General features: G+C 38.9%; 2 protein-coding genes across 2 annotated transcripts; both read left to right on the top strand.

The window, feature by feature from the left end:
• Positions 1-254: 254 nt before the first annotated feature.
• Positions 255-18,530, top strand: LOC146959765 (G protein-coupled receptor 4-like). Its single transcript, XM_085772922.1, has 5 exons — positions 255-437; positions 570-754; positions 864-1,359; positions 16,454-16,655; positions 18,421-18,530. Exons 1-5 carry the CDS (start codon positions 255-257, stop codon positions 18,528-18,530), a joined length of 1,176 nt encoding a protein of 391 aa, XP_085629048.1.
• Positions 18,531-24,627: 6,097 nt separating this feature from the next.
• On the top strand, positions 24,628-25,766 carry LOC146959766 (mas-related G protein-coupled receptor member A8-like). Its single transcript, XM_085772923.1, has 3 exons — positions 24,628-24,816; positions 24,959-25,146; positions 25,256-25,766. The coding sequence occupies exons 1-3, from the start codon at positions 24,628-24,630 to the stop codon at positions 25,764-25,766; spliced, it is 888 nt and encodes a 295-aa protein (XP_085629049.1).
• The last annotated feature ends 341 nt before the right edge of the window (positions 25,767-26,107 follow it).

Here is a 26,107-nt window from a genome sequence, read left to right on the forward strand (position 1 = left end):
GGGGGAAAAGCTCTTGGAGTACTACCTTTAAAACTCTGTCTTTGAGTCATTTATAATCTAAAGGGAAAACAGCTTCCTATGCTTCCTAGCATAGGAAGGGTATGGTTGAAAATATTAGTGGTTTAGAAACACTGACTTTTTAATACCTTGAAACTGGAGACAGCATTTTACAGCATTAGTTTTATCTCTGAATACTTTAAAGTGGAGAATAAATGACCTGCTCTTCTCTTAAACAACAGGTTTACTGTTGAAGAATGGAGGATTTCAACGTCAGCAACACCTCAGCGTACGAAAGCCACAATTACAGTGACTACAACTATGATTACACAGGAATCAGCTATAAACAATATGTACTGATCAGAGATGTGGTGTATTACATTGTCACGAGTATCGGTTTTCCACTGATCCTATTGGTCTTCTATGGAGTTTACTCTCAGGTGAGAACTAATTGAAGTCTTAATGACGGATTCATATGAGTGCAGTTTTCAGCAGAACAAGATAAAAACGTATCATCAGCTCACAACATGTTTCCAACCACTGTGTTTACTCTTCTCAATGTTTTCCTGCAGGTCAGAAAGGATCACGTGGCTCCGATCTACATCATCAACCTTCTCATTTCTGACCTCATTCAACTCTGCTCCCTGATCGTTGAGGTGGCAAAACCCGAGAATTCCCTTTTTCTGGCCAATGAGGCCATTTACATTTATGGTCTGATGACCAGCGTTGGGTTCATGATGTGCATCGCCCTGGAAAGGTAGCTATCAGTCTTCTCAGTGTGTGTGTAGCTTTTCTCTGTTTGAACATTTTATTTCATCATAATTCAGATGCTCCACAAAGACGATGTGTGTGTCTGTGTATTACAGGTATCTGGTCATCGCCTGGCCGCTGTGGTACCGCTTCAGACGAACCATCAAGACCTCTGTTGTGGTCTGTGTCGTGGTCTGGATCCTTCCTCTTGTCTTTCTGGTCTCACTCATGTTCTGGAGGTCTCAGGTCTCAGGAATCATCCTTGGTGTTTACTTCCTCCCTCCCTTCCCTCTGTTCATGTTCTTCCTGTTTGGGACCATTAAAGCTCTGTCTTCAGCCATCAGTGTAACTTCTGATGAGAAACGGCGGATTGTGGCCATTTTGGTTTTGGTGCTACTTATTTACACACTGTTGTTCCTGCCCATCATCATTGGGTTTCTTGCAGGAGAATATCGACATGATTCAATGTTCCGGTTTGTCTCTGTGCTTTTGGTAAGGTTCAGTCCTCTTGCAGACTTGTTTCTGTATGTTTTCAGTAGGAAAGGAGCTGCAGACAGGTTTTTGGCCTTTGTGTGTCGTTGCAGGATGAACAGTGACAGTGACATCAGCACAGTAACAGTCTGAATGGTAACATGTGATATGCAGTCGTTAGATGCAGGCAGAGAGAGAAAAGCTGCGGAAGTACAGCAGGCAAAAAGTAAAATAGAAAAGGAAATGTAGAGACAAAACAGATACTGTCGTCTTCTGATGTGATTTAAAACTAATAATACTACTAACTATATATCCACTAAAAATATTAAGTTTTCTCTTTTTAATCTATTAAAAGTTCATGTCTATCATTATTACACTTTAGTCAGGAAAGCAAAGTTTATATCACTTTAATAAACTGAGATAAATTACAGCATGACCACTCTGTCATTATAACACAACTCTCTCATTGTTACATCTTTGTTTTGTCTGTTTTCTGCATTTTAACTTTGCTTGTGTTACTAATGAACAGTATAAAAACTGGATTTTTTTCTTCATAATTTCTAAATAAAAACATATTACTTGTTTACTTTTTGTACAATTAATATTGTATGAAAAACAGCAGGAAGGTGATGGTGGTTCTCAGGTTCTCGTTTCAGCTCAGAGCTTGTGAGGGGTTTGTGTGTGTTAACTGAGAGTACAGGGACAGGCGACGGTCAGAGAGGGCAGGCTGGGGTGGGAGTCAAGAAATGGGAATCAAAAGCAGGATCAGACTGGGCAGAATGTGACAAAGAGGTCATTCACCTGCATAGTTTTCATAATAATTTGTATAGATAACCATCTCTGTTTTCCACATGAGAAGAGATCACATCATCCGTAACCTCTTAAAAACACGTTGTGTGTTTATAGTCTAGTCTACAAATGAATGAATTGAATTCATTAGGAAATTACACCTGTCTTCCTTCATGGTAAAGATTAAGTCATTAAAGGGATAGTAGCATTTTTTTTTAAGTGGGGTTGTATGATCTACAAATAGCCCCTAAATACTTAAATTGCAGTAGTAGACTCTCTGCACTCCTCCCGTTAGCAACGCCAGCCCATAGCCCTGCCCAGAGATTTACAACATACAGTGTTGTGAACAGACCCAAAGAAACGGCCTATTTTTGTAGCCTAAAAGAGGTTTTACCTGAAAAAAAATACACAGTTCCATTGTTTGCTATAATATAATTTTTTCCAGCCCTTCAAAGTGCAGGAAAAACGCAGTTTTTATTTGGACCTAACCAACTCGTATCCCTCCGCCCAGGGTTAGCGGTTCGATCAGCAGTTGGTTAGGTCTTCTGTTATGATCTCTAATTACTGCTATTTTAACCCTTTGATGCACAACATATGCACACCCCCTCTAATGCGCAACATGGGTCTAAAATGACCCGCATTCATTTTCCATGTGAATTCATGCTGGGTGAGTGTTTCTTTGTGGTATCTTTTAAAATCAATAAATTTTATGATTGAATCCTCCAAGTATCATTTGAATATCTTGTTTTTAATTAGTACAGGGTGTTATTTCCATTTTTACTTTCTTATTTTATGAACAAATAGACAAAAAGTCTCAGAGAGTGGACCAGTTAGCTAGCTAGCTGTTGACATTTCTACATTCTACTGTATTAGTTAACTACAGTAGAACATGTCAACAGCTAGCTAGGTAGGTAGCTGTTGACATGTTCTAGCTGGTGTCTACAATAGAATATTATTCTATTGTTGTCACCAGCTAGAACATGTCATCATGTTAACAGTTAGCTAACTTGCTAATATTAAGGTATTTCCATTTATGACAAGTAATGTAGCTACTTATTCAAGGTAACTAAAACCTTATCAATTATGCACAGTTATCTTTAATGAGTCATCAAATGTTTCTTTAGGTAAATTGGAATAATTGTAAAACAAGTAAATATGATTATATGTGCTTAAAAAAGAATATTTAGGTAAGAAAATGATAAATACTGTGCAGTGATTTCAAAGATATAACATTGAAATAGCCTACTCAGATAGAATAAACTATGGCTAGCTGTTGACCACAGTAGAATGTCAACAGAGCTATTAATGGGGGAAAAAGGACAAGTAATGACTAGTCATTATTGTAATCAAGGAAACAATTGTCTGTTGTTGGTATAGATAGTGAGGGAATGCTAAAATTAAAGTATTCTTGCTATACTTGTTTTTTCAACTGGTCCACTCACTGAGACATTTTTGTTCATTTTTGTTCACAAGTAAGAAATGAAAAATGGAAATAATGACCCCACTAATAAAAAACAAGATATTAGATAATACTTGGAACATTCAATCATAAAATAGATAGATTTCAAAAGTTACAGCAAAGAAACTATCACTCAGCATGAAATCACATTGGAAATGAATGTGGGTCATTTTAGACCCATGTTGCGCATTAGAGGGGTAGTGATACAAAATGTGTTTTTATTAAAAAAGTGAAAAAGTAAAAAATAAAAAAAGGATGTATTATGATCAAAAACAAGTTAATTGAGGAATACCTGGAATTCTATATGATGAAATAAATTTTTCGCAAAGATATAGCACAAAAAAACTCACCCGGGTCTATTTAGACCCATGTTGTGCATCAAAGGGTTAAGAGTATTGACTTAAAAGGATCAGAAACATAAATATCACTTGCAAAAGGCAATAAAATACGGGAGCATATTGCATTCAAATGAAAAAAAAATCTGAGTAATCTTTTTTTTTTCATTTGTTTTTTTTAATAATGTTTCTCCTGTTTTTCACTAGAATGTTTTTCTGTTTTTCATAGTATTTTTTTCTGACTTAACAAGATTTCAAAATCCTGCAAGTAACGTTTATCATGGATCTATTAGATCTCAGATTCTTGTCTAAGAAGCTTGTTTAGCTTTCTAAGATTTCAAAATAGAGGTGACCTTCAAGGGCGCAGATAGAGGGTGGGACAGGTGGGACTCGACACCCCCAGATTCTGATTCACTTGGATCCGTCCCCCTCACTTTTATGGAGAGAAAAATCTCGAAATGCAAAAAAATGCGAAAAAAATGCGAAATAGCGCCTCTCTGGACACGTATGGGCTATGTGGCGAGAAACGGTATTACACTCCTGTATTCGGTTGTTGAGCTGAGTAGGCTGCGTCGTCTCAAGCCTGGTTACCATAGTTACCCAGAACGCATATGACAGGCATCAGTGGGACAGCTCCTAGTTTAGGACCCCATAACCTAGAACTACCAACAACAAAACGGCATGCAAGATGAGGCCAGCCAAACCCAAAAAGCAGAAAACGATTGCATCGTTTTTTCAAAAAGCATCAACTGTAAGTAAACTGTGTGTTATCATAAACGTTATCATATCACCTTGCAATTTTTGTTGGTAGTCTGTCTGTTCAAAGAAATCTCGCCGTGGAAGTAAAATCGTAGTACAGACACAGAGTGAGAATAGAGGAAGAGAGACCAATTTCACAAGGGGGAGGGGAGGGGGAAACCTTTATGCATTTATTTATTATCAATTAAATCGTCCATTGCAGCTTTCTGGGGTCTTCTGGAAATGTGTAGGCCTGCTTGAATCCGTGATATTGCCAAGCCTAATGGTCTAGACTCTAAGTTGTTAGGTTACAGTTTCAACAGCGATTGCTAACGTCATCATTTTAAACCGTGAACTGTTATTTTAGTTACTAACACTCGGCGCAATGTGTTCCATTTAAGGTGAATCAGTATTTAACACAATTATTGTGTTGTTGTCATACATCACCTCCATTGAATTTGAATGACTGAGCCTGTTAGCTTGTTATTATCTCGCCTTACAGACACAGTTAATTATTTTTTAGAGTCCAGAATTGAACTTTGTAGGCATTACTAACCATTATAGACAAAAATGCACTACACAAAATAACATATATTTTATTATTTTAAGCTTATTAAAATAAAATGCTTGTACTGTGATGTTGGTTGACAGGCTCATTTATGCAGACAGGAAGTTTGGCCACCATAGCAACACATTATATTGGCATATCCATATGGAATCTTATAATCTCTAGTAGAGATATGGCTCCTGGGACTGGTAGCCTCTGTGGTAGCCTGTAGGTATGCCCATGTTAAATTACTGCCAATGGCGCTAATGCCTTAAAGCAGTTATAATGTTTGTTTATGCTATGTTAAAATGTTGTCATGGTCCTGGCCTGCAGGTAGTTCCTGAAGATGGCAGTGAGGGAGGTGAAACTGAAAGCGATCCACTGGAGGGTAGCAGCAGTAGGCCTAGTTGTGCATTAGATCTACAGCTTGAAGAGGCAGAAGGGAGAGAGGGAGAAGAGGGAGGGACAGAAGAAAGAGAGAGAGAAGGAGGGTCAGAAGAAGGATGGACAGGAGACGGGACGGCAAGGCCAGAGGCAGATGGAGGAAAGGGAGAGGAGGTTGACATAATGACATACACAAAACCAAATCAACCTGACCCTAGATTTGTCCCCCCCAGTTTCAAAAACCTATCTGCGCCCCTGGTGACCTTCCAAAACGCATTCATTTGCACAAGGGTTACGAAAAACAGAAAAATAAAAAAGACCTCTGAAAACAGAAAAATAAATTACTAAGAAAAACAGGGGGAAAAAATAGTCAGAAAAACAGAAAAAAAATAGTAAAACAAGAAAAGAAAAAAAGACAAACCAAAACCCTTACATTTGATCAAGTGAGATAAGGGAAAAAATCAGCAGGTGATCAAATACTTATACTTATTTTCCACACTAAGACAAGTATCTTGTATTATGGTTTTATATTTGTGTGAACAGTATTTAACAGGTTTAGTATTATCATTAAATAATTTGAGGTGGGTATTAAAAACTGCTCTTGTCTCACGCTGAAGACTGTGCAGTAGTTGTACTGTGTCTAAGTAAAGTTAAAACAACAACAACAAAACATTTATTGATTGCAGCTTTGACAGATGGAAAAATAATCAAAAGGTGTTAATGTTGTTAAAGTGATGGAAATAAAGTGTAATAAAAGTAAAGGGGGAGATATTGAGCCAGCACGTGCAGAAGGGCGGTGGTGCTGGAGCACCTTCCCCGAAAACCTGTCAGACGCACCATACTGTAACATGAGAAGAATTATTTGCATTTTTGCTGAAAAACATGTACAACCCGTGGCCCAGTTAGTAGGTTTTGCAGTGGTATCCGTGCACATTATTAGATGTATGGTAAGATGACCTGACAAAGTAAACATTCTGTGCGTGTGTGTGTGCCTGCAACATACCTGTAGCCTATTACAGTAAGTTATAGCCAACAGCTAACCACACACACACAGACAGTGTGCTGCTTGAGGGGGGAAAGTATGTCAGGCTTCTTGTTATATAAATAAATAAATATAGGTGCTTTTTTTTAGCACCTGCCCCCCCCCAAAGGTCTCTGCACTGGCCTGCCAAATACAATGTGGTTGGACCACTTAGACCTATGTGAACTGGTTGAAAAACAGTATAATATGGGACCTTTAAGCTGTAGACGAGTCTTTAGCCTGTGTGTCTGTCATTGCAGGATGTCAGCAGAATGATGTCAATAGGAAGTCGCTCCATGTAGACAGAGAAAGAAGGAGGCACATAAGACGACCATAACCGGCTTGAAAAGAAGCAATGAATTCAGTTATCCTCCCTTGCCTTCATTTAATCTTCTAATCCTGCTCTTTAACTGGATATTATCTATTTTAATGTAATCTGTGCTATTATGTTTTCATTCTCTTAATATGCTTTTGCATTTTCTCTGTAAAGCACATTGAATGACCTTTTTTTTGTAACATAATACTGTATAATGTACACATATTTTTTGTTTTTCCTTTTCTCAATTGCCATTGTTGATTAAATGATTACCCAAACCTAAATAACCCAAACCTAAATACCTAAATAAAAAAAAATCCCCACACTCTTTGGTATCTGTTTCGCTTTCCATGAACCATCAGTGTCATAATGCTGCTGAATAAAGCAGAACATAATGACGTACTAAAAGAAATGATTTATCATCTCTGTGCAAGATCTGCGATAAGTTTGAGAAGTGTGAGACTGAGTGATGTTGCAAGAGAGCAGCTCCTTCCAGCAGCAGCTCAGCATGTAGCTTGTATGTTCATATGCATGGGTTAGGGTTATGATAGGTATTTTACGGTTAAAAAACCGTACCACCATTGTGGTTTTTGTGCTACTTATTTACACACTGTTGTTCCTGCCCAGCATCATTCTGTTCCTTGTTCAAAGATTTGCGTATAACCTCTGGTATCTCTCTTTTCTTTTCATAAAGCTCAGTCCTCTTGCAGATTTATTTCTGTATGTTTTATTAAGGAAAGGAGCCACAGACAAGTTTTTGGCCTCAGTGTGTTGTTGCAGGATGGACAGTGACACTGATACCAGCAGATCAACAGAATTAGAGATCACAGGTTGTTAGACAAAGGAGGAAAAAAATCAGAGGAAGTAAAGGAGGGAAATACCAACTGACCAAACCATAACCAGCTTTGAAAAGAAGCAATAAATTCTTGTATTCTACATTTATAATCTTCTAATCCTGCTCTTTGTAATCTGTGCTATTACTGTATGTTTTCATCCCATTCTCTTAGTATGCTGTTTTTACTATGTATTATTTTTTCAATGCATTTTTTCTGTTAAACACATTGAATGACCTTTGTGTATAAAATACTGTACAAATAAATTTGGTTTACCTTTTCTAAATTGCCAATTGTTGGTTAAACGATAGTAAGTTTGAGAAGTGTGAGACTGAGCGATGTTGCAGGAGGCGAGCAGCTACTTCCAGCAGCAGCTCAGCATGTTTGTGTGTAGCTTGTGTGTGAGTAGTGGGTGACAGAGCGAGAGAAGCGGAGACAGAGAGAGAGAGCGCAGTGATGCAGGTGAGCAGGGAGTTAGCCTGTTAGCAGCATCGCTGTGAATGAACAGCATGTGTCATGTGTCATGTTATAAGGGTTACAGTATAACAGTCATTATACTGTGCAATAGGAGAATGAATGGGAAAATATAAGGTTAAAAAAAAGTTATAAAAACACTCTTAGGGAGATCTTAGGGAAAATATTATAATTCAATTTCATTCTTTTTTTTTTGTAAAAACACTGTCCTACAAAAGGTATTACAAGACAATCTACTTGTTGAGCCTGTTTTGAGAGATGATGCTTGTGATTAGTCATGTCTGCAGGGACAAGAAGGGGAAGCTCTTGCCACTTGGCTTCACTCTGAGCGAAACTATCAGGTTCACTGTGGCCCTTGTATGTTTATTTATATCTCCCCTTTTCACAGTTTCAACATTTATGGTTTAGAGCAAGATCAGTTTGAAAGTTCATCATCATTTGTATAGAAAACCATCTTTGTCTTCCTCAGGAGAAGAGAGCACATCATCAGTAACTCTTTCTTTTCTTTTTTCTTTTTTTACAACATACTCCAAGATGCTTGGAGCTGCCTACCTGACAATGTGCAGGTTGTGTTCAGAGAAACATAAAAATATAAAATATATTTAAAAAAAACTAAATAATAATAATAATAATAATAAATATTATGATATTAGGGATTTTCTTTCCTTTATTCTTTTTTTGTGTTGCTTAAAATAACCTCAGTGGTATGAAGATAAGAACCACCCCTGTTCACTTCCTGAAATGCAGAAGAAGAAGAAGAAGAAGAAGAAGAAGTAGAAGACGAAAGTGGATTACCTTCATGATAAAGCAAATTGTTGCATTAGATGAGACCAGATTGATACAGACAACAAGGGAAATATCCAGATTGTTTTCCTCCAATTTTCAAAGGTAAAGTTCGTGTCACATTATTTCTTACAATCTATTTATAACCTCATTCATAAAAGCTGTAAAATTATTGATGACCACCAACTGTGGGTGGAAAGTAATCGAAGGTTAGTGTCAATTTCTTCTCTCTTGCCTTTAATCTCATTAATTTGATTTTTGTGTTAAAATACTGGATTAACAAGTGTGCATGTGTGTATTCATGACCTATTTTCTCACTTACTAGTATACCACTTACAAAAAACTACTACTCATACTTTTTGCATCATATTTGTCAAAGCCAAACACACTTTGTTCAGAACAGTTAAAAATACAATCAAAATAGAGTGACAAATTAAAGTTTGTGTGTGTGTGTGTGTGTGTGTGTACAGTGTTGGGGCCTTGTTAGGTAATCAGTGCTAGGCTGAAACAATACAATACAATATTAATATTTATCATATTATCAAAAAATTGTATTAGACTCATTATGGTGTGTGTGTGTGTGTGTGTGCGTGCGTGCATGTGTGTGTGCGTACATGGTCCTTGCTGAAAGCTTTAACAAGATGACAGTAAACAGGAAGGAAACTGGGGCAGTGTTAAACTCAGTTGTTAGAGCACCCGCCCCATGTGTTGAGGCTATAGTCCTCACTGCAGGCGACCCCGGTTTGAATAACCCTAACCCTATCCTGCGTGTCAGTGAGAGGAGTGCGCGCATACGTGCCATGTGTATGTTACCTATGTGTTTTGGTGTGTGTGTGTGTGTGTGTGTGTGTAACTGTAATCACATGAAGCTACCTGTATGTGTTGGTGTGTGTGGCTCCAGGTGGATTGTTTATAAACATGTTAACGAGCTCCAGGTGGATTGTTTATAAAGTTAACGAGCTCTGGCCTGAGGCTCAGAGGTTACCACGGCAACTTGAGGTGGTTGCCAATAACGATAGAGGCCCCCCAGGCTGAGACAGACAGAAACGTCAAGAAAAAGAGCGATTTTCTGCCTCTGCACTGGTCTCGCATTTAGGCTTACTGTGACAAAACGGTAACTCCTATCAGAAAAAAACACAGATCAACAGTGCTGTAAGGACTTCCTGAAAAATTTGGTACGATTTGGTGTTTCTACAATAAATATTTTGGAGACACTGGCAATTTTAAAACAGGGGTCCATTCTGCTTCTCTAAAATAATCTTTGTATTGGAGTCAATGAGGAGCAGAGACAGACGTGGCCGCACTTAGAGGCTGACAATTCAAATTCTGTAAGTCTCTCTGATATTTTGAGCACATGGTGAGAGAGATAACAAGATTGTCTACAAATTTAGAAAAAATTATGTGTGTAGAGTGTAAATTGTGGCCGGGCCGAGTGTGGAAAGAGAAAAATTCTGGAATTTTTCTGGGCTCTCTCCCACTCTAACCGATGATGTCACCCACTCTGACAAGAACATTCCGTGCAATACACACCCATTATAATCTCATAATTTCTCCAAAAATGATCATGATCATTGAACAGTGATTGATCAAAAACTATAATACCTATCAAAACATGGATTAATACACTAATACACAAGACTTGTGTCTACTATTTAAAGTTCAAATTAAGTCTCTAGGTGAAAGTACGCCTGAGCAGTAGACGTTTGTAAAACTCCAATTATTGTTCTTTTTCGCTCTTTTTTTTTCGCCCGTCCCATTGACTTCAATGCAAAACTTACGTCGCGAAAAATTCCTAAACTGTTGAGAAAAGTAATAGCACACCAATCCTGACACGTTTTGATATATAACTAGAAACAGCATTTCCTAACGGAACATGCGTGTGAATGCTGAAACCCAATGCTGAACCATGCTGAATTAGCAGAATAAATTGACAAAGACATGCGGAATGGCATACAAGAAACATGTCCATGGAAGGAATTGAACCCACAACTTCATGAGTGGTAACCTAGCACACTAACCATACGGGCACAGAGAACCTGAGTTACAATGAGCTTTATACTATGAGGAATCAAAGACTGTCCAATGACAGCTGAATAATTGGAATCAAAAGTCAAGCAATGATGTGAAATGACTGAGGCAGGAATTGAACCCATGACCATATGATCACTAAGCCTTTACTCTGCCACTTGGCTACAGAGAGCACACTGCTTTCAAGACTGTTGTCATTCATTGTAATGTGATGATGTGCTGCAAACTGGTATGAGTAATCAAGAAGATAACAAACACCTGTAACCAATTGAAGGTGGGGGAGGAGAGCAGAATTCAACATAACATAACAAGAGTTCTTCCCTGGGATTCGAACCAGTGACCTTGGGGTTGGCAAGCGGCCACCCTACCCCCTACACTACAGTGGAGTTGTGCAAAAGAGGTTGAGACTTTGATGAATGTGAGATTTTTCAATGATGCTTAAAAAAAAAAAGTAAGGAAAGTGCAGAAATTAGCCACACCAAGCAAGAAGAGGGCTTTTTTGTGACCTGTGACTATTTTTTGGTGAATTAAAATGAATTAAAAAGCACTTAACAGCAAGTTACAAAGTTGAGCTCCTTCTCCTGCTGCTGTGAAAAAAATGCATTGGGCTGAATGAGAGCAGAGAGCTCCCTGGCTGAATTTAAAAAATATTTTAAATTATTATCTAAGAATGGAAGAATGAAGAATGGAATGGAATTGTTTGTTTGTGTATGTGTGCATGTGTGACTGTGTGTGAGTGTCTGTGTGTGTCTGTCTGTGTGAGTGTGATGCCTGTGTTTGTGCGTGGACATCCTCTGTCTGGTTTATCATGTGTGTGTGTGGGGCTGTGTTTAAAAACATCTTAACGAGCGGCCAGGCTGCACCTGCACCTGTTCCATTTATAGACTTTGATAACGAGCTGGCCCCAACAGCTGGCCACTGCACACAGAGCAGAGCAGAGAGATTTGAGCTCTGTGCAGCTTCCGAAAACAGCCCATAAAAAGAGAACCGTACCTCTTATCAGAATGTGGCCATGACTACTGGGGCAAGGAGACCTTCCTGAGCACATTGATGTGCATTAAATGTTTGTAGGGCAAAAACTTTTCTCAGGGTCGCAAGGTAGAAAAGGGGGGCATTTCTGCTTTTCTAAAAAAATCAGCTCCTACTTTTATATTGAAGTGGATGAGCCACTGGAGCGGGTCTAGCTGCACAATTAGGCTCACTGAGACAATTCTGTAAGTCTGTCTGCTGTTTTGAGCACATTAAATGAGACACGACAAGTGTGGCTACAACCCGGTGAGGAAATCATGTGTCTAGAGTTTAATTTGTGGCCGTGCTGGCAATTTATCCAGAAAAAATCCTGAATGCTTTTTCGATCCCTCTCACTCTAACGATGATGTCACTCACTCTGACCCAACCCCATACACACTCATTGAAAAGTGTGAAATTTGTCAGAAATCCTCATGTGCTTTTAAAGGATTTATCTCAAAAACGGTACAAGCTATGAAAAAGTTGTACATACAGGATGAATACACTAGAAAAAACATTTCCAAGAATGGAAATGGTGTGAATGCTGGAAGCAATGCTGAATGAGCTGAAGAAATTGTTGAAAGAAAGAAAGAAAGAAAGATTGAAACAAGAGAGAAAAAAGAAAAGGACAGAAAGAAAGAAAGAAAGAAAGAAAGAATCAAACAAACAAAGAAGTAAAAAGACAGAAATGGAGTGAAAGAAAGAAAGAAAGAAAGAAAGAAATGGAGTAAAAACAAAGGAAGAGAAAAGGAGAAGAAAGAAAGAAAGAAAGAAAGAAAGAATCAAACAAAGAAGTAAAAAGACAGAAATGGAGTGAAAGAAAGAAAGAAAGAAAGAAAGAAAGAAAGAAAGAAAGAAAGAAAGAAAGAAAGAAAGAAATGGAGTAAAAACAAAGGAAGAGAAAAGGAATAGAAAGAAAGAAACAATCAAACAAACAAAGAAGTAAAAAGACAGAAATGGAGTGAAAGAAAGAAAGAAAGAAAGAAAGAAAGAAAGAAAGAAAGAAAGAAAGAAAGAAAGAAAGAAAGAAAGAAAGAAATGGAGTAAAAACAAAGGAAGAGAAAAGGAGTAGAAAGAAAGAAAGAAAGAAAGAATCAAACAAACAAAGAAGTAAAAAGACAGAAATGGAGTGAAAGAAAGAAAGAAAGAAAGAAAGAAAGAAAGAAAGAAAGAAAGAAAGAAAGAAAGAAAGAAATGGAGTAAAAACAAAGGAAGAGAAAAGGAATAGAAAGAAAGAAAGAAACAATCAAACAAACAAAGAAGTAAAAAGACAGAAATGGAGTGAAAGAAAGAAAGAAAGAAAGAAAGAAAGAAAGAAAGAAAGAAAGAAAGAAAGAAAGAAAGAAAGAAAGAAAGAAGAAAAAGAGAGAGGGGGATGATAGATAGAAAGAGGTAGATGGATGGATGGATGGATGGATAGAGAGGGAAGGATATAAAAAGTTACGTAAAATACAAATGAAGGAGTAGAAGAAAGAAAGAAAGAAAGAAAGAAAGAAAGAAAGAAAGAAAGAAAGAAAGAAAGAAAGAAAGAAAGAAAGAAAAAAAGGAGACAGAGGGGTTAAAAAATAGGGAGGGGTATAGATAGATAGATAGATAGATAGATAGATAGATAGATAGATAGATAGATAGATAGATAGATAGATAGATAGATAGATAGATAGATAGATAGATAGGACACATGTTAAAAGCTGCATCCTATGTCCCAGGCTCCACCTGTAATTGTACTACTATTAATAGAATTGGAAAGACTAAACGTCTGAACTTAAATTCATGAGAAAAATATAAATTGTTGGAGATGTTTACATCAAAAGTATAAAATAATTGAGAGCCTGATGAATTTGAGCTGAAAACCTGTGTGTGTGTGTGTGAGTCTGACGGTCTCTCTGTCTGCGTGTATGTGCAGAAAGTAAAACTGTTAAGCGCCACAAAACTCCTCTCTCCCTAATGATCTGATTGATTGGCAGCCTGCCCTCAGAAGTTGCCATGACGACTACCATGCTTACATTTTACTGTGTGGAACAGTGTTGTGTTTGTGTGTTTGTCTGTTTGTGTATGTGACTGTGTGTGAGCGTCTGTGTGTGTCTGTCTGTGTGAGTGTGATGCCTGTGTTTGTGCGTGGACATCCTCTGTCAGTCTGGTTTATCATGTGTGTGTGTGGGGCTGTGTTTAAAAACATCTTAACGAGCGGCCAGGCTGCACCTGACCTGTTCTATTAATAGACTTTGATAACGAGCTGGCCGCTACAGCTGGACCAACTGCACACCCATAGCAAAGCAAAATCGAAGATGAGATCTCCTTTATGTCACATTTACATCTCCTAGATATAAATGAGCACTAATCAAGACAAAAGTGGTTTTCTCATTCTTCTCAAATGTCTCTCCTGAGAATTAAGTCTCACAGTGAGCACTGTGCAAGTTCTCTAAATTCTCTCACAGCTGTCTCTTTTCCTGATCTCAACTAAGAGAAAAATGAGACATGCTGTGCCGCTTTCAAATATGTCTCAATTTGACCTCAGTTATGTCTCAGTGAGAATTCTGTCTCTCACTGCTCACTGTTTGAGTTCTCAGATTCTCTTACAGTTGTCTCTTTTCTAGTGTTTCAGCAAAAAGAAAAATGAGAGTAGTGCAAGCTCTCAAATTAGTCTCAACATGAGACATTATTTAATATTATACCTCAATCATGTCTCAGTTTATCTCTATCCTCCAGACCAGAAGGGGGCGGTAGTGCACTGCCCAACCGCCGAAAAACAAAAAGAGGAAGAAGCAGCAGCTGAACCGTTGCACGGCGGGAACATTACAGACGTGACCGTTAACTACGGGGGAGGGGGGGGCACAGGTGGGACAGAGAGGAGTGTCTGTTGGTCGCTGCGCTGCTGCTGCTGCTGCTGCACAACGTTTTTCCCCAGCCACGCCGAGACTCGAAGAGGTAAGAATGAAATTATTTTTGACATTCTCATGAGGTGAAAAATTAACAGTTGTGGCGACGGAGCGGTCCGCTGGAAGGTGGGGATTAGGTAATTAGGCGTCTGTCCAACAAGTAATTGACAAAGAAACTCCGAACTGTAACGGTGGTAATGGTTAGCTAAGCTAGCTGCAGTAAGATACAATGGCAGATAAGCTAACGGCTAACGGCTAACGTTAACTCCAAGCTCCAAGGTTGAAACACGGCTTTTTTATTTTATTTTTATTTTTTATCATATTTATTTCAAACCACAATCGAATTTTTCTATTGGCTGAGATGGAGGCAGATGACGGTTTGGTGGCCGCTTTCGTCACCGGCCACCAGCTCCCCGACCAATCAGCACCGGCTGCTGCCTGCCGCTAACGGTTGCTAGGCACTCTAGCTGCTCTGCTGCGGCTAACGGTTGCTAGGCACTCTAGCTGCTCTGCTGCGGCTAACGGTTGCTAACAGCTGTCTGGATGGGAATCGTTAGTGCGGCCGGCGCTAACGACCCGTTAACGAGCCGGCGGATCGGCTGTAGATGCACTGTGTCACGGCTCTGGCGTCCTCTCCTGGTAGTGTCCACGCTACTAGTGCTGTTAGAGTTGCTCCTTAGTAGCTCGTTAGCGCTAGCAGAAGTGTCGATGTGTGTTTATTACTTTTTTTTTTTCTCTTTTGTGTGATTTCGCGGGTGTGAATTACTGTAAGTTAGTCCTAGTCTGAGAAATAGCCGATCTACAAGTTCACAAACCTACTGAGAACTTGCAGATCTAGCTATTTTAAATAAATGCCCACTATTAAATCTTTTATGGGGGTCTCTGGCAAAAAATATTTTCTAATTAGGTTCTACATTGCATATCAAACTGGGGGTCCTTGAAATTAAAACAGTTTGAGAGCATAGACTGTAAAAAGAATGGACGTAGCGTCCGTGACGTCACCCATTGGTTTTGGGGAGTCGTTTTTGTGACTCAAATATGGCGGCCTGGACAGCGCCATGTTGGATTGGCCGGCCGAGAACCCGCCCACTGGCCTCGAAGCAGCTGTCTACGGAGCTGCTCGGACCTGTCACTCAACGTTTCCGCGCCCTAATTGGCTAGAGTTTTAACCTAATAACAGTAAAACTGTAGAGTTAAAAAAAAATTCACCCCCCTCAGAGTGTGTGCGGGGGTAGAAACTATCGATTGAGACGAAAAAACGTTCTGACACCAGGCTTTTAACATGTTTACTGAGGATGTAAAGTCGGCGATTTTAACACGGGGGTCTATGGGGAATGCTCCCTTCTGACACCAGCCCCCAGAGGAATCCGAGGGGATTGCAGTTTTTTGAACGCGGAAGTGAGCTTCACTTCTCAGACCGACAACTGCCCCCTTGTTTGAGAGCCACTGAGTAAGTTACACTTGTGAAATCTCTAATTGAAATATTGATTACATGTTACCAGATGTTCATTTATTTATTCAGTTTCTTTGACTGTGAAATTCTAGGGTGTGGCAATTCTTGAAACCCATGATTTGATTTGACTTTTGATTTTAAAAAATTAGGGTCACGATTTGATTTTTTCATTCTCTCTCTCTCTCTTGCAGGATCTGGCTAAGCTGCCAAAAGGCCACCCAACTCCACACAAAATAAATATGTTAAAAGGTGATGAGCCATCAGACTCAACGTCAGGGTCTGACACCATTATAATAGATGAGAGCCCAGTCTCTAAGCATGGCGAGAAAATTCCATCGCTGAATCCATCACCTGACGGGGGACATGCAACACAGCTGGACCACCACCTTATGGGTAGGTTTGTCATAATTATTACATAATCGCCTGGGCCCACATGTTCAAAACTTTTAATCATTATCCTATTAGATTTGGTGAAGTTCATAACCAAAAAAACAGCAGTAAGATAACTTTGTTATCCAAATAGTATGTGAATGACTCATGGGCCCTGATGAAGATTATTTGCTATTATTTTTGTCATTATTTTTGCTTAATGGTCAGAATCGTTTACATTCACCTATTTAAATTAATCTAATAATAACACTTAATAATTAAAAGCAATAATAGCAATTAAATTATAGTATGAACATAATTTAACAGCACAACAATTCATTATATGAATTATTATTGTGAGATTTTAATGATAAGGTAAAGTTTATAAATCGGCTAAAGGTGATCAAATTAATCTGAACTAGTAGCCTATAAATCTAGCTGCCCCTAGCAGCAGCAAATCTATTTGCTCCGTAGGTGGGTCTTCTTGGGCGGGCCACCCAAGTAAAGCCTTTGTAGGGGACACACTAGTTAATGGTGGGCTACTTAGTCTTAGGACATATTAAAACATGCCTACATGTTTGGCCTCACATAGGCATTCTTCAGGCCATGTAGAAAGACATGACACACCACACGAACAAGCTACTCACTAATTTTTTTTTCTTGTGGTGTTGTAGCATGTGCAAGGTTATCTAGGCATGTTTTAATTATGTTCAAAAATGAACTTGCCTGCCATTAAAGCTGAGTAGCTTGGTATTTTCTCACTCCTGTATTGTTTGTACTATTTCTCCCTTTCAGATCGAGGCCAGGTCAGAGAGCTTCAGACTCTTTGCGACTTAATTGGAGAGTGACATCGTGACAGCCCATCTTCATCATCAGGCCAGCAGGGGCTGTTTCCTGGGAGAAGCATGTTCGTCTCATCATTCCGCCTTGCTGCCATGAATCACGCATGCATGCGTCTGTTCCATGCACTTTTTGAATCCTAAGTAAGTTTTTTCAAAAAAGGCTCTGTGTTTTTAGGCCAGGATAGTGGGAATAATGATTATATCCAATTAGGACAGTGTAGCAATGATTAATGATGCAAAGTCTGCGAACTAGTTCAGGCAGACAACTCAAGCTGCGCCCATCCTGATCAGCTGATCAGTCACATGCTCTCCTCATCCAAATAGGGCGGGCTATTTAAACCCCCCAGTTTACCTGCTCATCCCTGGCTATGCTGCTGCTGCCGTTGCTATTTTCTGCATACACTCTGCTCCTGCTGCTGCTGCTTCTGCATACATCTCACTGCTGCCGCACATGAGGTTTTGCAAACCCACCACCTCCCTAGCATCCACCTGTGGGCTCTGTCTCTATGCTTCATTCTGCTTCATTCCCTGTAATGTCTTGCAAAGCAGATCATTCAGGGAACAAATTTCTGAGTCAGAGCCTGACACTAAACCTGCTGCAGCCATGCTCAAGGATACCTATGCTGTGCTTCAGCTTGCAATGCATGCTTATAAATGATTTGTTCTTATTTCAGAGTTGTCTGACTGAACTATCAGAATAGAAGTTTAATATCAGAAATTAAGTGTTATCCAGTATCACTTACAGCACTTTTAAGGATAACACTGTTGTTTACATTTATATTTATGATTGGCCCCAAAATCTTACTTGCTGATTTGCAATTCTCTGAACTGAAATGGACATCTCACGGTGTTATTTCCTTTTAACCTGAAGTGCAGTTGTGTATGGTCTATGTGGTAAGTCTTTTCGTCAAATTACTCACGACAGATTTTATGCTCTTGTCTTACAGCTTATGACCTGAGATGTGCAACTCTACCGGACTGGGAACCAATTGAGGAGGCCAAGCTGAAGAAAGCCTTTGTGAACAAATGTAGGGCCAGAGCAGGCTCCAAAGAGTAGGCCACTGGTATAGCCTGCCCTATGTGGACTGCTTTCTCTCTCACCTTTTTTTTTTTTTTTTTTTTTAATTTTTCTCATTCATTTTCATGGACCAGTAAATGCCAAGTTCATTTTGAGGTCTGGTAGTATGCGAGTTGTTAGTAGTAGTAGTAGTAGTAGTAGGTTCTCAGGTCCTTTTACGGTGGCTTGGAGGTGCAAATCAACATAACAAAATCTGAAACACTTTTACAAAGCTTGAGACAAATTTACATTTTAGAAAACATTTTTACATATCCTGAAACAAATTTACATTTCAGAAAACAAATTAACAAGAAACTAAACATTTTTACAAACACAGATAAATGTGCAAGTCCCAAAACAAATTTACAAATAACATCAACTGGAAAGGGAATGCACCAACTCTGGGGTTGAACCAGAGGTGATAACAGAAGCAGCCAACCGGTGTTATGGTAATGTAATTTTGTTTTATGATATGTAAAAATGTTTTCTAAATTGTAAATTTGTCTCAAGCTTTGTAAAAGTGTTTCAGATTTTGTAATGTTGGTTTGCACCTCCAGGCCACCGTACATTGTTGTTCCACGTACCACAGCAGTGCTGGTCAGTGTGTTTTTGCTTTGTTTTTTTTTTACAATCTGGAAGTGTTGTACGTAGTAATGGTGTCACACAAATAAAGTTTTCAACTTTTCAATATTAAGAATTGTTTTTACAGTTATTTCTAATTACTAAAGTTTATTCATCTTTAAATTACATTCTCAATTTGTTCTCGTATTTCTCAAATATAGCTCAGATATCATTCTCATATATAGCTTAAGAAAGACATTTAAGAGAAATAATTAAGACATGGAAGAGACATAGGACAGACAATGATAAGATCTCTTTTAAGGCTCATACTTCTCAGATTTGTCTCATAAAAGTCTCAGATTCATCTCATGTTATTCTCGCCAATTCTCATTCAAATAACCAAGACATAATTGAGAACAGGGGTATACAATTATGAGATCTCATCTGTTTATCCCAATTCTCAAGTATTGCTCAAATTGTTTTCTCAATTCAACCTCCTTTGTCTTACTGGTGTCTTGTCTCTTCTTAGCTTATCTCTTGCTCCTAAGGGACCCTTAGGAGAAATAATTCAGAAACAAATGATCACAGAATGATACGAATATGAGAAGCTCAAATGTATCTCAAGAGACGAGATTGAACAACAGATGAGCAACACATTTTTCCTATGGGCACAGAGCAGAGCAGAGCAGAGAGATTTGTGCTCTGAGCAGCTTCCCAAAACAGCCCAGAAAAAGAGAACCGTACCTCTTATTAGAATGTGGTCCTCCTGACCATCTGGGCAAGCAGACCTTCCTGAGCACATTGATGTGCATTAAATGTTTGTAGGGCAAAAACTTTTCTCAGGGTCGCAAGGTAGAAAAGGGGGGCATTTCTGCTTTTCTAAAAAAATCAGCTCCTACTTTTATATTGAAGTGGATGAGCCACTGGAGTGGGTCTAGCTGCACAATTAGGCTCACTGAGACGATTCTGTAAGTCTGTCTGCTGTTTTGAGCACATTAAATGAGACACAACAAGTGTGGCTACAAACCGGTGAGGAAATCATGTGTCTAGAGTTTAATTTGTGGCCGTGCTGGCAATTTATCCAGAAAAAATCCTGAATGTTTTTTCGATCCCTCTCACTCTAACGATGATGTCACTCACTCTGACCCAACCCCATACACACTCATTGAAAAGTGTGAAATTTGTCAGAAATCCTCATGTGCTTTTAAAGGATTTATCTCAAAAACGGTGCAAGCTATGAAAAAGTTGTAAATACAGGATGAATACATTAGAAGTTTGTCTACAGCTCAGAATTTGAATGAAGTCTCTAGCTGAAAGTATGTGGACGCTTTAAAGGCTGAAAGAAGTAAGAAGATTTGAAGAGTTTCAAGACTGTTCCAATGCATTCTCTATGGGGAAAAAAAGATCAGAAATAGTTGAATATTGCAAAAAGTATGAATAGTTGAAAAGAGAAAAGACATAGCACACCTGTCCCGAAAAGGCTGAACATTTTGATATTTGAATTGTTGAAATAGCACAAAGTATGAAGGACTAGTTACATGACAAAGAAAGGCAGAAAATGGCCGAACCGAATAACAATAGTGTGAATGCTTCCAGCATTCACACTAATTAGAAGTTTGTCTACAGCTCAGAATTTGAATGAAGTCTCTAGCTGAAAGTATGTGGACGCTTTAAAGGCTGAAAGAAGTAAGAAGATTTGAAAAGTTTCAAGACTGTTCCAATGCATTCTCTATGGGGAAAAAAAAAATCAGAAATAGTTGAATATTGCAAAAAGTATGAATAGTTGAAAAGAGAAAAGATATAGCACACCTGTCCCGAAAAGGCTGAACATTTTGATATTTGAATTGTTGAAATAGCACAAAGTATGAAGGACTAGTTACATGACGAAGAAAGGCAGAAAATGGCCGAACCGAATAACAATAGTGTGAATGCTTCCAGCATTCACACTAATTTGTAATTTGTCTAGTAGCGAATTTGTAGCGAACCGAAAATCGTCCGGAAGAGAAATAATAAAACAGAAAAAATCCACACAATAACAATAGTTATTGGTGCACTTGTCGTGGCCCTAATTATTTTCATGATGTGAGGTGGATCATGTGACCAAGGTCAGGTCATTTCATTAAGCATTCACACTATTGTTATTCGGTTCGGCCATTTTCTGCCTTTCTTCGTCATGTAACTAGTCCTTCATACTTTGTGCTATTTCAACAATTCAAATATCAAAATGTTCAGCCTTTTCGGGACAGGTGTGCTATGTCTTTTCTCTTTTCAACTATTCATACTTTTTGCAATATTCAACTATTTCTGATTTTTTTTTTCCCCATAGAGAATGCATTGGAACAGTCTTGAAACTCTTCAAATCTTCTTACTTCTTTCAGCCTTTAAAGTGTCCACATACTTTCAGCTAGAGACTTCATTCAAATTCTGAGCTGTAGACAAACTTTTTAAGTATTCCTCTATGACTCAGCTTATTGATATCTTCAACAGTTTCTGATATTTGGCCGCTTTAAAATCATTAAGTTTTTTGACAAAATCCAGCTTTATAATGGGTGTGTGTTGCGTCTAACGAGCAGGGCTTAGAGTGAGTGACATCATCGCTAGAGTGAGAGGGATCGAAAAAACATTCAGGATTTTTTCTGGATAAATTGCCAGCACGGCCACAAATCAAACTCTAGACACATGATTTCCTCACTGGTTTGTAGCCACACTTGTCGTGTCTCATTTGATGTGCTCAAAACAGCAGACAGACTTACAGAATTGTCTCTATGAGCCTAATTGTGCAGCTAGACCCGCTCCAGTGGCTCATCCACTTCAATATAAAAGTAGGAGCTGATTTTTTTAGAAAAACAGAAATGCCCCCCTTTTCTACCTTGCGACCCTGAGAAAAGTTTTTGCCCTACAAACATTTAATGCACATCAATGTGCTCAGGAAGGTCTCCTTGCCCCAGTAGTCATGGCCACATTCTGATAAGAGGTAGGGGAGAGTGGGGTAATTTGTGCCATGGGGCAAGTAGTTCCACCCCTGTTATCTAGAAAACCATAGAAGAAGTTGGTCATGTGACCACATATTTTTGAAGGGGCATCCATTTCACTCATCCTATCAAGAAGGGAGACACATGGCTTGAGAGGAGAGCACATTTATGTTCAAAAAACAAGTTTTTGCCCTCCAAAGTAAAATTTCTATGATCAAGGTTTTTTGATTGCCATGTTTGAACAATTATACATAACTTTGTTCACAGTTCACACATGTTTTAGTGCTTTATTAAGCTACACCATGAGTCTATACCGTTAGCATGATGCCAGCTCAAAACAGCTGGGGAATCGTTTTTTCTCAAAATGCTGGGCTTGGGGTAATTTGTGCCAAAGGGCCTGGGTTAAGTTGTGCCAGTGGCAGTGCTGTCTGTGTATAGGAGAAACATGGCAGTGGGCACGGATTTGCTTGAAACTTAACATGTGTGATGAGGGACCGCCCCTGAACACACCTGCCCAGTCTTGTTGTGCTCGTAGCCTGGTGGATGAACGAGACATGGCGTTTCTTTGCGCCACAGCCCCCAGCGTGGCTCAGGCCTCCACGACTGCATGGGGACAAGCGAGGGCCCGATCACCGCCGCTTCTGGCTTTAATTTTGTATGGAATGTCTTGCTTTTATATAGCATTAACATTTGTGAGATTAAAATTATCTGTTTTACTTCAATTATCAATGGCACAATTTACCCCGGTGTATTCTCTCTAATGGCACAATTTACCCCGCACCGGGGGCAAGTTGTGCCAGATTTTTTTTTTTTTTTCTAAAGCTATATTTAAGAAACAGTTGATTTAAGATTCAAAGTGATTGTTCCCAGGGATGCACAACATCCTAAACTATATGTACATATATTAGTTGGGGGCATTATTATAATCCCCTTGCTTTAAAGGCAATTTAGTAAAAATTGGCACTACTTACCCCGCTCTCCCCTACGGTTCTCTTTTTCTGGGCTGTTTTCGGAAGCTGCTCAGAGCACAAATCTCTCTGCTCTGCTCTGCTCTGCTCTGTGTGCAGTTGGTCCAGCTGTAGTGGCCAGCTCATTATCAACGTCTATAAATGGAACAGTGCAGGTGCAGCCTGGCCGCTCGTTAAGATGTTTTTAAACACAGCCCCACACACACACATGATAAACCAGACTGACAGAGGATGTCCACGCACAAACACAGGCATCACACTCACACAGACAGACACACACAGACACTCACACACAGTCACACATGCACACATACACAAACACACAAACACAACACTGTTCCACACAGTAAAATGTAAGCAGTTAGTTGAGTCGCCATGGTAACTTCTGAGGGCAGGCTGCCAATCAATCAGATCATTAGGGAGAGAGGAGTTCTGTGGCTTTCTGCACATGTACACGCAGACAGAGAGACCGTCAGACACACACACACACACACACACACAGGTTTTCAGCTCACATTCATCAACCTCTCAATTATTTTATACTTTTGATGTAAACATCTCCAACAATTTATATTTTTCTCATGAATTTAAGTTCAGACGTTTAGTCTTTCCAACTCTATTAATAGTAGTACAATTACAGGTGGAGCCTGGGACATAGGACGCAGCTTTTAACATCTATCTATCTATCTATCTATCTATCTATCTATCTATCTATCTATCTATCTATCTATCTATCTATCTATCTATAAACCCATTGTTTCTTTTTTTCTCTCTTTTTCTTTCTTTCTTTTACTCCTTCATTTGTATTTTACATAACTTCTTTCTATCTTTCCCTCCCTATCCATCCATCCATCCATCCATCTACCTCTTTCTATCTATCACCCCCTTCTCTCTTTTTCTTCTTTCTTTCTTTCACCCCATTTCTTTTTACTTCTTTGTTTCTTTCTGTTTTTCTTTCTACTCCTTTTCTCTTTCTATGTTTCTACCCCATTTCTTTCTTTCTTTCTACTGCTCTCTGTATATCTCTCTCTTTCATTTATCCACCCCAATATCTTTCCTTCTTTCTTACTACTCCTCTGTCTCTTTCATTCATTCTCTATTCTCTTTATGTTCTATTATTCTGTTTTTCTTACCTTTTTCTTTCTCTATCTACCCTTCTCTCTGTGTCTTCTTTCTTTCTGTCCTTTTGTTCTTTCTTTCTTTCTCCATCTACCCTTCCCATTTTCTTTCTTTCCTTCTGTCCTTTTCTTCTTTCTTTCTTTCTTCAGCTCATTCAGCATTGTTTCAACAATTTCTTCAGCTCATTCAGCATTGATTTCAGCATTCACACCATTTCCATTCTTGGAAATGTTTTTTCTAGTCTAAAATTATTGTTATTATTTGTCAAATGTTTTTTTTGAAGGGCCAGAGGGAGGCCTTCACACACATGCGAGAAAAGAAAAAAAAAGAAAAAAAGAGGCAGCGACAAAGGGGAAGATGCTCCAGCACCCACCGCTCCCTGCTCTGCATGTGCTTGGGCATTATCACTGAATGATGTGAGGTCTACATTAAAATACATGCTCTTCTCTCTAACAACAGATTTTATACAGTAGGAAGATGGAATATTTCTACATCAACAGCACCTCAGTGGACAAAAGTTACAAAAACAGCAACATCGAGTCCAATGATGAAACTGACATCAGCAACATTATGAAACTTGTATTCATCAGGGACGTGGTGTTGTGCATCATCATCAGTATCGGCCTGCCACTGACCCTAGTGGCCATCTATCAACTTTACTCTCTGGTGAGAACTCAGTTCATGACTGAGGAAGACTTTGATGACAAATCCATGCGTGCAGTTTTCAGCAGAACAAGATAAAAACATGTCATCAGCTCACAACATGTTTCCAACCACTGTGTTTACTCTTCTCAATGTTTTCCTGCAGGTCAGAAAGGATCACGTGGCTCCGATCTACATCATCAACCTTCTCATTTCTGACCTCATTCAACTCTGCTGCATGATCGTTTATGTGGCAAAACCTGAGAATTTGATCATCGAAGAAATCCTTAATTTTACATACATTTATGGTCTGATGGCCAGCGTTTGCATCATGGTGTGTGTTTCCCTGGAAAGGTAGCTATCAGTCTACTCAGTGTGTGTGTAAATTTTCTCTGTCTGATCATTTTATTTCATCATAATTCAGATGCTCCACAAAGACGATCTGTGTGTCTGTGTATTACAGGTATTTGGTCATCGCCTGGCCGCTGTGGTACCGCTTCAGACGAAACATCAAGACCTCTGTCATGATCTGTGTTGTGGTCTGGATCCTTCTTTTAATCATTGGCCTTTTTTTCCATTTCATGACCAGTTATTATTTCAGGCGAATCATCTATGCACTCATTTTCCTCCTTCCCTTTCCTCTGTTCATATTCTTCCTGTCTGGGACCATTAAAGCTCTGTCTGCAGCCACCAGTGTCCCTCCTGATGAAAAACGACGAATTGTGGCCATTTTGGTTTTGGTGCTACTTATTTACACACTGCTGTTCCTGCCCAGCATCATTTGGTTCCTTGCAGGAGAAGAAAAAAGTGATGATATCTTCTGGTTTGTCTCTGACCTTTTGCTAAAATTCAGTCCTCTTACAGACTTGTTTCTGTATTTCTTCAGTAGGAAAGGAGCTGTGGACAAGTTGTTGGCTTTGGTGTGTCGTTGCAGGATGAACATTGAAAGTGACATCAGCAGAACAACAGGATGAGTGATAACACAATTATTGTTAAAAAATATTGTTAGAAACAAGGTCAAATAGAAAATGGAAGAGGAAATGTAAGCAAATGAGACAAGACAGAGACTGATGCTTCTGACGTTTCAACAAGACGTTTAATTGTGGCTTCACCTGCTGTGCTGCACTGTGACAGCTTCAAGAAATATCTATAAAGCTATATCTTTTTCTGTTTTCTGCATGTTTAACTTTCTCCTGTTTATAAATAATGTCTAACCAATTGTTGTAAGTTCTTTCTACATTATTTCTTATGAACATACTGTTTGATAATGTTTATTCATTGTAAATTTGACCACCTTTAGCTCTTTACCCACAAC

This window comes from Trachurus japonicus, unplaced genomic scaffold (genome assembly GCF_045865225.1).
Source record: "Trachurus japonicus isolate A0001 unplaced genomic scaffold, Traja_1.0 AP031097.1".
NCBI lineage: Eukaryota > Metazoa > Chordata > Actinopteri > Carangiformes > Carangidae > Trachurus > Trachurus japonicus.

Bases quoted from the DNA above. Each gene is read 5' to 3' on its own strand.
- LOC146959765 (XM_085772922.1), top strand. From the start codon at position 255: ATGGAGGATTTCAACGTCAGCAACACCTCAGCGTACGAAAGCCACAAT. The intron at 1,360-16,453 runs GTAACAGTCTGA...TCTCTCTTGCAG, and splicing joins GTGACAGTGACATCAGCACA to GATCTGGCTAAGCTGCCAAA. The intron at 16,656-18,420 runs GTAGGTTTGTCA...CTTGTCTTACAG, and splicing joins GCTGGACCACCACCTTATGG to CTTATGACCTGAGATGTGCA.
- LOC146959766 (XM_085772923.1), top strand. From the start codon at position 24,628: ATGGAATATTTCTACATCAACAGCACCTCAGTGGACAAAAGTTACAAA. The intron at 24,817-24,958 runs GTGAGAACTCAG...GTTTTCCTGCAG, and splicing joins TCTATCAACTTTACTCTCTG to GTCAGAAAGGATCACGTGGC. The intron at 25,147-25,255 runs GTAGCTATCAGT...TGTGTATTACAG, and splicing joins GTGTGTGTTTCCCTGGAAAG to GTATTTGGTCATCGCCTGGC.